We start from the raw sequence: 14420 nt of genomic DNA, 5'->3' as shown, positions 1-14420 counted from the left end.
CTGGTATATTACAAGCCTTGGAATGTGCTGTCTTATCTGTGTGGAAAGTCCATATAAAATATACTTTGTCGCTAATGGAAAAATGTAGTGGGTTTTCTCTGAAAACTAGTTAAAATTACCAAATGTTTGATATCCAATAGCCGATGATTAATTAATCAATGTGCTCTAGTGATTTCGTTAAACAAAACAAACTTTTAACCTATCACTATTCGGCCAACATCAAGATGATTCAATTAAGTTGTTCAAGTTGCTGGGTCATGCGGAATTGTTAGTACACGCGTATATACAAATGAATTATTGTTGACGTAACTGCTGCAGCGTGTTAAGTCAGTGGAATCTATATTGTTATAAAGACGATGCACATAAATACAAATGACTTAGAATCAGCTACAATAGTAGTACAACAACCAATACGTTCACCAAAATCGTTCACATGTGTCCTACAAAATTAATGACATTTAAAATATGTGCAGTAGTCTGTATGTACCCGGATAAAGTTGCTTGTCCCTTGCGCTGTTCGAAATACGGGCATAGGTGTGTACTCGTAAGTTACAGAGGAGGGTGCAGTGTTGGGATCTTCAGTAGGAATTTCAAATATTGTTTTGAAGAGGTGAGGCTTGTTTTTCGTATTTTCTTATGTTATGTGCGAGTGCACATTTCACAACCATCGGCTTTCTGGGTACAGATGTACCTTGTATTTTTATAGCAAACAACAAAATTATGCCTTGATGCTATAAAAGGATATAGATTCTTCTTGTGAATTTAGGTGTATGTCAAAATTTACTGTGATATAACCGACGTGCTCATTCAAATAACATTTCAAGGAAACATATCAAACTTTAAGTATCCATAGCACAACTCCCCATTTACTTATGAATTTGTATGTGGAGAAGGCGGGATTTAGCTCAGTCTGTTGAGTGCTTGCTTGAGGTGCTTGTGTCGAACCACCTTGGTGGATCCATTCAACTGGTTAGGTTTTTTCTCCTTCCAACCAGTGCACCACAACTGGTCAAAAGCTGTGGTATGTGCTTTCCTGTTTGTGGGAAAAGTGCATATAAAAGATTTCTTGCTCCATTAAGAAAAATATAACGGGTTTCCTCTGACGACTACTTGTCACAATTACCAAATATTTGAAATCCAATACCCGATGATTCATTAATCAATGTGCTCCAGTGGTGTCGGTTAAGCAAAACATTTTTTTACATGGATGTTCATCATCAATTCATTCATTTTTTTTTTTTCTTCTAATTTTACTGAAACGTTAATAGCAAGTAGGGTAAACTGTTCTGCACCCTATTCTGGCTTCCACCTGATTCTGGGAAGCCACCAAGAATAAAACTAGTATCATCTGTATATTGTGATATATGTCCCCCATCTATAGTGATACGTTTAATATTAGGCGAGTTTCTATGACAACGACGATTTAAACACATAATAAATATCAAAGAGGACAAGTAATCACCTTGTCTACAACCTCTTTCTAATTTAAATGATTCCGAGAGAAATACATTTTGTATTACACTTAATTTTGAATTATTATATGTTTTAATCCAATTTATAATAAACGTCTTAAAGTTAACATTATATATTGTTTGTTTCTTATTTAGTTCATGTCTTAATATTATAAAAGAACAGGATATCGAATCAAAAGGTTTTTCAAAATCAATTAATAGTAGTAGACCTGGAATGTCATTCATTTCTGTGTAAAACTATCAAATATTAATCTTATATTTTCTCCTATATATATTACCGTAATAAATCCAGTTTGGTCTTTGTTGATTATTTTATTAAGAGTCCTTTTATTTGTCTTTGCAATGCAACCAAAACCATCGTGTAAGCAGTATTTATAAACTTTCAAAATTGGTCAACTATTAACATCAGACATTATATGTACAGTATGAAAATACACATCCAAAAACGTTAAATATCAATAGAGTTAAAAATGTCAAAAACAAACCTTGAACAAATATATTATTTTTGAAAACTGGAAATGAAATATTCAATAAACAATGGTCTTCTTGGCTTGATCTTTATATTTGAATTAAAATATAGCAATGATACTTTATTACCAATAGAAAACACTAGCTTGTTTAAAAATGGATTGGATGTTTTTTCAGAAACAACCTTCCTAAGTTCCTCACACCATATCAACTTCCCTTAATATTTGTTTCTTTAACACCGCATCCGCTATAAGTATTATTTGTTTTTATTAATATATATTTTCAAAAATTACCTATATCAAATATATTATTCCTAAAGGCATGAAATAATCATTAAATATTTCAAAATTTAATATTTAAACTCGTTTTCCCTTTCCGTCTCTCTTTCTGTTTTTCCTTCTTTTTTCCTTCCCCCTTTAACTATTTTTCTCATTTTATTTGCAGTTTTACTGTTAATTCTACAGTTTGTTTTGGTCATGTATGGATGCTCATTACTAACAGTTTAATTGACATATGTACAATGGGCGGGGCCACCGGGTTGGTTGCCCTAGGCGCAAAATTCTGGATTTGTGGAAGGGACTCGGGGAGTGCTGACGGTCCACTGGTTTGGGGCCACACTACTTGTCCTTGCCCCGGGCGCTGGGAACCCACGCTACGCCACTGATTGTAAGGGTCCCAAACCTGACTCTAGAATTAATAAATATTATTCTTAAAAGCCCCCCGTCCCCAGCTCTCTCTCTCTCTCTCTCTCTCTCTCTCTCTCTCTCTCTCTCTCTCTCTCTCTCTCTCTCTCTCTCTCTCTCTCTCTCTCTCTCGTCTCGCTCTTATTGCTCGCTCTTATCGCTCTTACTCATCTCTCTCTATATCGGGTTTCTATTAGCAATTCGTTGCCAGAATAAAAGATTCTGTGCAGGTTTTGTCCTCCACTACTTTAACATTTACTTCGGCGGTCCTGTTTTTGTCAGAACTAAGTCCATTTTTGAAATTATCTCATTCATATCACAATTGCAGAGAGCCCGCCCAAACCGATTTGAGCGGTGACAATATAGACATGTATATTATACATTTTACTCAACAGGAACAGATGATGATAGGAACGTCATGCTCGAAAGTACATCTGATATAAATATGACATTAGTGAAAATATTACGTATAAAATGTTTTCTTATAGTCTTTTTAATGGGTGTCTAGACTGCGTCAAAGACAAGACTGTATCCAGTCTATATTAACTGGGGTGGCAGTACAAAATCTAATAGGTCACAGTAACGAAGGATTTATCCTAAGTATTAAAACAGGGTACTTTAAACCTAAATAACATACAACAAACAACAAAACACCTTTTGTTGTATCTTGGGGCGTAACTGTCTCTTGTAACTTGCCTCTCCCACCCCACCCCGAAACAAATCCACACACAGCATACAAAAAAAACAAAAAAAAACAACAAACCGCAATAGGTATCTTAAATGAAGACAAATAAACTTGCCGTAAGAAATATTTTTACCCTGGGCGTTAGTGAAACGATCTATTGCTAGTCTCGCAGACAGTCACTGAATCCGTGGTTATGCAAGTAACATTCTTTAAGGTATATGGGAAATCGTTTACAGACAAAATCACTATACTTCGGATATTATTTTAGATGGTTAACTGCATACAAACTCTGCGAGAGTTTGGTTATGTTTTGAGGCGTGTGTAAAGAAGACATAATGTATTTGATAATATATAGGTAAATTTGGAGGAAAGAAAAAACAGGGAACGGATCACTGTATTTTATTAAAGGGACATTACTGAGTTTGCTAAACCTTTTAAGATGTTATCGACTAACAGAGACATTTTAAAGATTGTAATTACATATCAAATATATTTTTCTGCATACAATATTAGTGGCTGTATAATACACTTGTTTCTGACCCTTTTAATATTTGTACTAGGTTAAATTTCATTTTATTTCCTAAAAATTACTTTTTCGGAAGACAAAATCCAGTTTGGGTTTCTTACAAATATTGAGATGACCAGAAACACATTGATTATACAGGCACTGATATTCTAAGCAAGAAAATATATGTAATATGTAAGTTTAATCGTAGAAATATTTTATTAATCGGAAACATCTTACAATGGAGCAAACTCAGGAAGGTAATCCAAAAGACCCAGCTCACCATGGGGAACGAGTCAAAAGTGTTGACGAGACCCGTATCTCCAGGGCACACTTCAACGGAGGAATTCGACGCACCGATGAAAGACATAGAACGTGAATGTGTTTGCCTACATCCCTCAAGCTCATGGGGCTTGACGTGGCCCAGTAGTCAAATGTTCCACTAATGCTACCTATCGGTCGGTTCATTGCGCTGTCTCTCCTTCCAACAAGTGCTCGACAACTGGTTTAACAAAACCGTGGTGTCATATCCTGTCCATGGAAAGTTGAAATGAGCAGCTAATACAGTGATGGCAGCGGGTTTCCTCTCGTATTATCTGTGCGATACAACGCCGTATAACGTAAATTATAATGTGTGGAGTGTATTGTTAAATCAAACATTCATTCCTCCTATCCCAGCTGATTTTTAGGTACTATTATAGGCGCATGTCCAGGAATTTTAGCAGGAAGGGGTCTACACTCTGGCGACTGAAAGCTATAAAAGCATATAAATTCCCACAAACTGGGCAGCATACACCATGGTCTGGTATCCTGGATTGAATTTCATAGGTGGACCAATTTTCCGATAGTAGTTTTCTCCGTCCCAACCAATGAATGAATAACTAAATGTTTAATAACACCCCGGTACAAAACAAAAAATGCATCGGCTATTGGGTCCATCCCCACCCGTGTCCCACGACTGGTATATCAAAGGGTCTGGTAGTTGCTGTCCTGTCTGGGAAAGTGCATATAACAAATCTTTTGCTGGTAATAGTAAAATGTAACAGGTTTCCTCTGAAGATTCTTTGTCAGAATTACCAAATGTTTGATATCCAATAGCCGATGATTAATAAATCAGAGCTGTGATGGTGTCGTTAAACACAAAACATTTAACTCTAACCCACCCAGATATCGACGACTGCTGTGTCTATTTCTATACACTCTTTAACTTGATATACAATGCCCTAAGTTATATAAAAACATGCGAAATACACACACCAAAAGCTGAAGAAGAAGTCTAACTGGACATAAAGATGAAAAGTGACTATTGGAAACCCGAAGTCATTCGTTTATTTCGAACTCTGGCGGACAAATAATTGGAAGACAACATGTTATCATGATATTAGTGAGTGACATATGATCAGGATGTAAACTTTCGTCCACCAAAAGCGAATTAAGTTGAATTCGTCCAATACATTTCATTAATAATTTGACAAATATACGTGTTCTCTTTATAAATCTACAATGTTTTGCCATGTTTGCTGCTTGGTTAATTGAAACCCGAATTTCGCTAAAGCTTTTTTTTTTTGTTTATAATGAACTGTACTAACCAAAACTACATATATAACAATGAAACCACAAATAATAATTAAACTCGGTCAAGAGAATAATTGTGATAGAGTAACAGATAACCCAGTAGTCATAATCAATGGACGTAACTGATCCAATGAACCTGCAATGAGTTGCCAATGACAAAACTAGTATTAACACACCAGTGCAGGCGCCAAAAACCTTTCGACAGCTTCTGTGAAGAAAGGGACGTCTGAATGTGGACACAATGTATAGTATAATATTTTAAGCAAGGATATATAAGTATTTTACAGAAATATTGTTCAAAATATTTTGAGGGCGAAATACCTTCAACGTTCCTTTATACAAAATAAATTCGTATTGCCTGTAGGGTGTATACCACCACACCAAATCCCATAGACGAGCATAGTAACATATATGTGGCTACAACTCAAACCTGCAGAGAATCAGTCGACGTATACACTACGGATATAAATACTACCAACCCTCAGAATCAGAAAAAATTAGGGGTCAAGCTGCTAATTTCCAAGATAACGGGTAGCGTCTATGACTACCCTGTTTGGTAGAATAATATAATATTAATAAACAAAAATTAAAACAATATTTTATAAACACTATATTGAAAAAGGCATATTATTTATACAAGATTTATTAGATGACGAAGGACGATACATGAACTTTGATACCTTTAAAGCAAAATATAACATAAGGTACATTTTTTTAAGAATATATTTCTTTATTAACGGCTGTCAAATCCTTTATGCGTGATATAATAAAGATACGTTTAATATTAGGTGAGTTTCTATGTATGATGATAAAAATTTCAACATAAAATAAATATCAAAGGGGACAAGGGATCATCTTGTCTACAACCTCTTTCCAATTTAAATGATTCCACGAGAAATACATTTTATATTACACTTAATTTGGAATTATTATATAATGTTTTAATCCAGTTTTGAATAGACGTCTTAAAGTTAAAACTATCTATTGTTTTTGGTTTTTTAAATTTAGTTCTTTTCTTAATATTATAAAAGACCAGGATATCGAATCAAAAGGGTTTTCAAAATCAATTAACAGTAGTAGACCTGGAATGTTATTCATTTCTTTGTAAAACATGATATCAAATATTAATCTTATATTTTCTCCTATATAATAATTAATAAATCCAGTTTGGTCTTTGTTGATTATTTTATTAAGAGCCGTTTTATTTGTCTTTGCAGTGCAACCAAAGCCATCGTGAAAACACTATTTAGAAACTTTTAAATTAAAATTGGTTAACTATTAACATCAGACATTACATGTACAGTATGAAAATACACACCCAAAAACGTTAAATATTAATAGTTAAAAATGTCAAAAACAAACCTTGATATCCAACAAATATATTATTTTTTAAAACTGGAAATGAAATATTTAATAAACAATCGTTTCCTTGACAGCAATGCCACTTTATTACCAATAGAAAAGACTAGCTTGTTTGAAAACGGATTGGATTTTTTTTAGAAAAAACCTTCCTAAGTTCCTCACACGATATCTACTTCCATTAATATTTTTCTCCTTAACACCCCATGCCCTATAAGTATTGTTTGTTTTTATTCATATATTTCTTTAATATTACCCATATCAAATACATTTTTCCCATAGGCATGAAATAATAATAAAATATTTAAAATTTAATCTTTAAAGTCGTTTTCCCTTTCTTTCTCTCTTTCTCCTTTTCCTTCTTTTTTTCCATTTAACTATTTGTGGCATTTTATTTGCAGCTTTACTGTTAACTCCACAATTTGGTTTGGTCGTGTATGCATGCTAATTACTAACAGTTTAATTGACGTATGTATAATGTTTAGCTAAAGGAAAGAGTGTAAGGGCCCCAAACCTGAATACAAAATTTGTTTCTAGAGCTAATAAATATTATGTTTAAAAGTCCCTCCCCATCTCTCTCTCTCTCTCTCTCTCTCTCTCTCTCTCTCTCTCTCTCTCTCTCTCTCTCTCTCTCTCTCTCTCTCTCTCTCTCGTCTCGCTCTTATTGCTCGCTCTTATCGCTCTTACTCATCTCTCTCTATATCGGGTTTTTATTAGCAATTCGTTGCCAGAATAAAATATTCTATAAAGGTTTTGTCCTCCACCACTTTAACATTTCTTTCGGCGGTCCTGTTTTTGTCAGAACTAAGTCCATTTTTCAAATTATCTCATCCATATCAAAACTGCAGTGAACACGCCCAAAACGATTTTAGCGGTGACAATATAGACATGTATATTATACAATTTACACAACAGGGACGGATGATGATAGGAACGTCATGCTCGAATGTACATCTGATATAAATATGACATTAGTGAAACTATTACGTATAAAATATTTTCTTATAGTCCCTTTAATGGGAGTCTAGACAGCTTCAAAGACAAGACTGTATGCAGTCTATATTACGAAGGGTGGCAGTACAAAACGTAATATGTCACAGTAATCAAGGAGTTTACCTATGTAGAAAAACAGGGTACTTTAATCCTTAAAAAAACAGACAACAAACAACAAAATACCTTTTGTATTTTTGGGCGTAAATGTCTCTCGTAACTTGCCTCTCCCACCACCACCACGAACCCCCCCCCCCCCCCCCCCCCCCCCCCCCCCCGACACAACATACAAATCAACAACAAAACCCCAACAAACCGCAATAGGTATCTTAAATGAAGACAAATAAACTTGCCGTGAGAAATATTTTTACCCTGGGCGTTAGTGAAACGATCTATTGCTAGTCTCGCGGACAGTCATTGAATCCGTGGTTATGCAAGTAACATTCTCTAAGGTATATGGGAAATCGTTTACAGACAAAATCACTATACTTCGGATGTCATTTTAGATGGTTAACTGCATACAAACTCTGCGAGTGTTTGGTTATGTTTTGAGGTGTTTGTAAAGAAGACATACTATATTTCACAGGTATTCAAGGTAAACTTGGTGGGTAAAAACCCAGACAGGGAACGGATTCCTATTGTCTGTGTTTGATTAAAGTGGTCGTGAATACAACACTTTGGTGTGTGGCTGTAGGCATTTAGAAATAACCAGAACATCTTAATATGCTGCACCATGTCGGAGACTTGTCAAGCCAGTCGTGGAATGGCGGTCCTCCTACAGGGTAAAAAAGATGTATTGCTCATATTTGTTTTATTTAGATAAAGATTTGCGTGGATATTTGAATGGCGCTTCATGCCTAGCAAGTATGAACATTCCCTTAACTAGAGATAGTCAAGCCATGACACCCAGTACACAACGGTACACAACTGTTAGACTTATGTAAGTCGATGGACTTTCTAATTGCAAACGGTCGCTTTGGCAACAATAAACCACTGGGTAAGAATTCGTCTGTAGTTGACTACAACATTGCCTCTTTTTCTCTTGTAAAACACATGAATGCATTTCAAATCTGCGATTTTAATCGTATTCTATAAGATACCCATTGTTTACCTTGAATCATCAATCACAAGCATCGCCAAGACTCCTTTACCCAAGTTGTCTGACAATTGTTAGTAAAGACGAAAGCTGGGTATCAGCTCAGATACAAAGATATTGTAATAATATTGATGATGAACAAATTACAATACAAATAGGCTGTATTGATGATCTTTTTAGAAATATTGATGCAGTTAACACCATAAAACAATTAACAAATTAGAAAACGACTTTACAAATGTTATGCAGAAAAGTGCTGAAAAAGAAACCAGTCGATAATATTGAAAGCAATAATAAATATATTAGAAAACATACAGTATCAAATAATAAAGCATGGTTTGGAAAGGAATGTAGAACAGCAAAGAAATGATACAAAATATAATACTGATTGACAAACCTTGATAAATTGTAGTAACATGTATATGAAAAACTGTAAAAATTCACAAAACCCAAGTATGTCTTCTGAAGAAACAAATTACAAAATTGCAATCAAATAAACCAAACGAATTTTGGAACTTACTTAATTCATTAAATACATTTTTTTAATATACAAATGAATTAGAAATTGATAAATTATTTGAATTTTTAAAAGAAATTAATGATGCATCTAAAGATATAACAGCGTTATTACTTCTGAAAGTAATATCCTCAGTGGTGATATTTCTAAGGATGATATTCATTCTGCAATTCTGAAACCTCAAAATCAGCAAAGCTATGGACGTAGATGCCATCACAAAGGAATATTTTAAATATTCTCAAAGCAAATTAGTCCCTATTGAAAAAACCCAACAACAACCCCAAAACCCCCACACTATTTAATCTCATATTTAGCACCGGTATATTACCTGATGATTCGATAGTTGGCATTATTAAACCTATTTAGAAGAAAACAAGGTAATCCAAAAGACCTTGCTCACCATGGGGAACGAGTCAAAAGTGTTGATGAGACCCGTATCTCCAGGTCACACTTCAAAGGAGGAATTCGACGCACCGATAAACGAAATAGAATATCAGAGTTTGTTTACCTCAAGATCCAGATACGGGGCGGGATAATATCGGCAGAGCGCTTTCCTAGATTGAATGTCCTCGGTGTACCCATTCTCTGATTGTATTTTTCCCGTCCCAACCAATGAACGAATAAATCAATGTTTAACGACACCCCAGTATGAAAAATGCATCGGCTATTGGGTCCGTCCCCACCAGCGTCCCACGGCTGGTATATCAAAGGGTCTGGTAGTTGCTGTCCTGTTTGGGAAAGTGCATATAAAAAATCCCTTGCTGGTAATAGTAAAATGTAACAGGTTTCCTCTGAAGATTCTTTGTCAGAATTACCAAATGTTTGATATCCAATAGCCGATGATTAATAAATCAGAGCTGTGATGGTGTCGTTAAACACAAAACGTTTAACTCTAACCCACCCAGATATCGACAACTGCTGTGTCTATTTCTATATGATGAAGAAGGAAATAAAGGGAAACCAAAGCAGAAACAGAGCTTGGTTATCATGTAGGTCGAGCCCTATCTTTACTGTTTTGCTTTGTTTTTTCCTAACTTTAAATGTGTTTTCCATATTCATCTGCTTATATTAATTTGACTTCAAGCACGCTGTCCTGGGCACACTTCAACTGTCTCTGATGTCTGTCCAGGACAGAGACTAGCTGTTAATTCACTGATTGTATTTTCCCTGTGTTGGATCTTTTACTGGGACACCTTTTATTTATTTACTTTTTAAATTTTATTTATTTATTTATATTAATTAATTAATTTATTTATTTATTTATTTATTTATTTTTATTGATTGACTGATTCATTGATTGAATGATTGAATTATTTTTATTTATTTATTTATTTATTTATTTTATTTTATTTTATTTAATTGATTGATTGACTGATTCATTGATTGCAATATTGACTGAATTTTATTTATTTATTTAAAAATATATTTATTTGTTTCAATTCCTTTTGTTTGTTTCTTTGCTTGTTTATTTATTCCATTTTATTTTTATTTATATATTTATTTATTTACATGCATTTACTTATTTATTATTTATTTATTTATTTATTTATTTATTTATTTTTACTTACTGATTTCTTTTTATTTATTATATAAATCTGTTACTCATTTATTTTTATTTATTTATTTATTTTTACTTGCTAATATTTATTTATTTAATTGTTTTGTTCATGGTGACAAACCTGTCTATAGAATAGTATCACGGGTATTTACGCTGTATGTAGATAACGCTAGAGGCTGTTGGTAAACACTCAAGTTATTTTCATTACTTGATATTGTGATCCCAGTAAAACGTGCTCGGTAGTTAGATCCGAGGTGGTATTATTTGTGAGAAACAGTAAACGTTTTATCAGTCATCAACATGAGAAGGTGGTGCGCTCATTAAATCGTTATCAACTGTGGAAACACCACATAATGTTTGTTATGGATGTGTCCACACAAGATGGCCTCAAATCACAGTTACCTTCCCATTTGGTTGACCGGAAAATCTGGAAATATGTCCGAGCAACTAGTCTGCTGTTTAACTGTGATTATTTCATGGCAGACAACTTTGAATTGGCAACTATTAGACTAAAGTTGACAGGGTAGAGTATGTAATATGCAAACATGTGTACTTTTTGTGGTCATTCCGGCCCATGTAAAAGCAGTGTTTTTTTGTGTAAAAGGGATGTACTCCGGCTAGATTTAGTAGGTGTGTTTGTTTAAACCAATATCTTGGGAGAAAGAGCTGGACAACAGGGATTGTACTTTTCAGAGTATGTTGCCCTCAGTATGTTGCCCTCAAACATTTGGTAATTCTGAGACGTAGTGATCAGAGACAAGACAAGAGACACGATAAGACTTTATTTACTCTCTGGCCGTTGCACAACGGCGTAGGAGGAATATATACATAATATTTCTATAAACACGAGACAAGATGAAAGAGAAATACAAAAGTTAAATTACAATGATTGTGAATTAATTCCTATGAACATTTGCATACAACATAAAGCTGTGAATAATCATAAAAATACAAATATATAAACTGTTTAGCCGGTAGAACTAGAAAATTGTTATTGGTAAATTAATGTTCAATATATATGTAAAATGTACTTCTGGGGGTTGGGGATGTGAAATATCAAGGATGTTTAAATGCATTCATAATTACTTTTATAAACTTTGCTAAATTCTTTAGTGTACTGATGCGTTTGTTTTGCATTAGTTCTTTGAATTTATAAGTACTTGGTCGAGTATAGTAATAGGGATGTAAAAATTGAGTCCTAGAATTACTAAAAAAGTGGCAAATGAAAAGATAGTGAAACTCATCACCAATTTTACTTTCATTGCACAGGGTACACATTCTATCTTCTAATGAAATATTATTCCAGCGTCCTGTTTCTACCGGCAAATAATGGTTTGATGTTCTGAATTTTAAGAGTGGTTTCCACAGTTTTTCTGGAAGTATATTAATGTATTTTTCTAAAATTAGTTGTTCCTTATATAATTGGTAGGTTTTGCCTCTCGAAGATAATGATATGTTACTTCTCCATGTTTGTGAATATTGATCAGTTTGTCTTTGTTTAATTTGTTGCGAGAGACAATTAACTGATCTGAAAGTATGAGCTACCCAGACATTACCCATTCCCAAGTTTTCCAAAATGTTTTTAATAGTAATGACCCATTTATATTCTGTTCCGTTAACAATATAGTCATTTAGCATTACTTTATACAATAACGTCGCAAATTTTGACTGCTTTCCTGATAAAAGCCTTGCCCAGTAACATACCATTCTTCTATAAATTATTAATTCAATAGGAAGTCTCCCTAGCTCTCCAAAGAGCATAAAGAATGGTGTCGCTTTCTTAACCTTCTGACTACTGCAGGCGAGATATCTCGCCCGACGTCACGTCAGTCGATATACTGTACACTGTATACAGTGCATTCCCCAATTCATATTTCCCGCCGTTTTGCACACGACACTCACCGGAAACGGAAATATAATTAAAGAAAAAAGTTTTTTTTTCAAAATGGTGGTTTTTGTTTTGATTTTTTCAATTGAAAATACCTTGAAATTTTGAGTTCAAAAAGTGGTTTTCGGCAAGTATGTTCGCTTGACAACAATGGCGGCACGTCGCGGTAATTTTCAGGGATCGATAGCTGATTGTAACAGCTAATTTGATAATAAATTTGATCGTTTTACCAACAACGAAAATTACCAAATATTGCAATATGAATCGTAGTTCGGGTTTTAAAAAATATTCTGGTCAGAAAACCACTGTTATCGGGAATAATGGACATAAATACTGGACAGCTGGCCACAAATGCCCGTAAGTAAACGCAACTTTTTCGATTTTTTGCCTATTTTTAATCACCATTAGCCGATCTAAAATAATAAAAATTACAAAAAAAGACACGAAGATAATACTTACCGATTTATATATGAACTTTATTTCATGTATTTATGAAACATTTAAGTGAATATATGTGAGTAAAAATTATAAACTTGTACCCACTCAACGTGGTTTTTGTTAAAAATTAATCCAGTAGTCTAAAGGTTAATAGGTAAAATATGTCTTAAATGTTTTATTTGTACGGAATTAAATATATCAATTTTCTCATGTCCCCAGACTTCACATCCGTATAACAAGATTGGAAGGACTATTGAATCAAACATTTTTAATTTACATTCGGTTGATAAATGATTATCTTTGGCTTTTGATAATACACAATACATGGCCTTAGTAGCCTGTTTGACGAGCTTAGTTTTAGTAATACGGAAGTTATTTAATTTAGTAAAGATAATTCCAAGATATTTATATTCTTTTACATTCTCTAGAACAGTGTTTCCGATCTTGAAAGTATGTTTATAATCTCTAGTGGTTCCCTTAAAAATTAATATTTTCCTTTTGCTACAGTTTATTTTAAATTTCCATTTTAAAGAATATTGATAAAATATATTTAAGGTGTGTTGTAAGTCGTTTGCGGAGGTTGATAAAAGTGCGGTATCGTCTGCATATAACAAACAAAACATATGTAGTACAATATCTAATGGTGAATTTTCATTATCGGACATAGGGGCAACTCCTTGACATCCATGGTTAGTTAAGTAATCTTCTATATCGTTTAAATACAGGGAAAATAAAATTGGGGATAAATTTTCACCTTGACGGATGCCGATATTGCATGGGAATAAAGCCGATTGTTTATTATTTATAAGAATAAGTGATTTTGGGCCTTGGTACATTTCGTAAATAATTCGAAAGAATTTACCGTTGATATTATTTTGCAGAAGTTTATGCCAAAGTAGCGTTCTGGGTACCATATCAAATGCCTTCTCAAAATCAACAAAAGCGCAATATAGCTTTTTCTTTCGTTTTTTTAAGGATATCTATTAAGTGATGTAATGTAAAAATATGATCCGTAGTTGAATAGCCTTTCCGAAATGCGGTTTGGGCCTCACTAATTATATTGTTTTCTTCGATAAATTTATTTAAACGGTTATTTAGTAATAATGCGAATAGTTTAGAGCAGCAGCAAAGTAATGTAAATGGTCGGTAATTTTCGGGATGTAGTCGACTTCCTTTATTTTTTAAT

At 33.7% G+C, this 14420-nt stretch overlaps 1 protein-coding gene across 4 annotated transcripts in view; it reads left to right on the top strand.

The window, feature by feature from the left end:
• LOC121378461 (EGF-like domain-containing protein 2) overlaps nucleotides 1-14420 on the top strand; it is a 111998-nt gene that overhangs the window by 5617 nt on the left and 91961 nt on the right. For 2 of the 4 annotated variants that reach the window (XM_041506635.1, XM_041506636.1), the window contains exon 1: nucleotides 467-610. The exons of the other annotated variants lie outside the window; for them this stretch is intronic. In XM_041506635.1, the coding sequence (XP_041362569.1) occupies nucleotides 482-610 (129 nt within the window). In that variant the 5' untranslated portion in view covers nucleotides 467-481. Of the gene's footprint in view, nucleotides 1-466; nucleotides 611-14420 lie in introns of those variants that run through there. 4 annotated transcript variants of the gene reach the window in all.

Source organism: Gigantopelta aegis, chromosome 8 (assembly GCF_016097555.1).
Source record: "Gigantopelta aegis isolate Gae_Host chromosome 8, Gae_host_genome, whole genome shotgun sequence".
Taxonomy (NCBI): domain Eukaryota; kingdom Metazoa; phylum Mollusca; class Gastropoda; order Neomphalida; family Peltospiridae; genus Gigantopelta; species Gigantopelta aegis.
The sequence above is the reverse complement of the archived record's forward strand: the minus strand, read 5'-3'. Positions and strand labels throughout refer to the sequence as shown.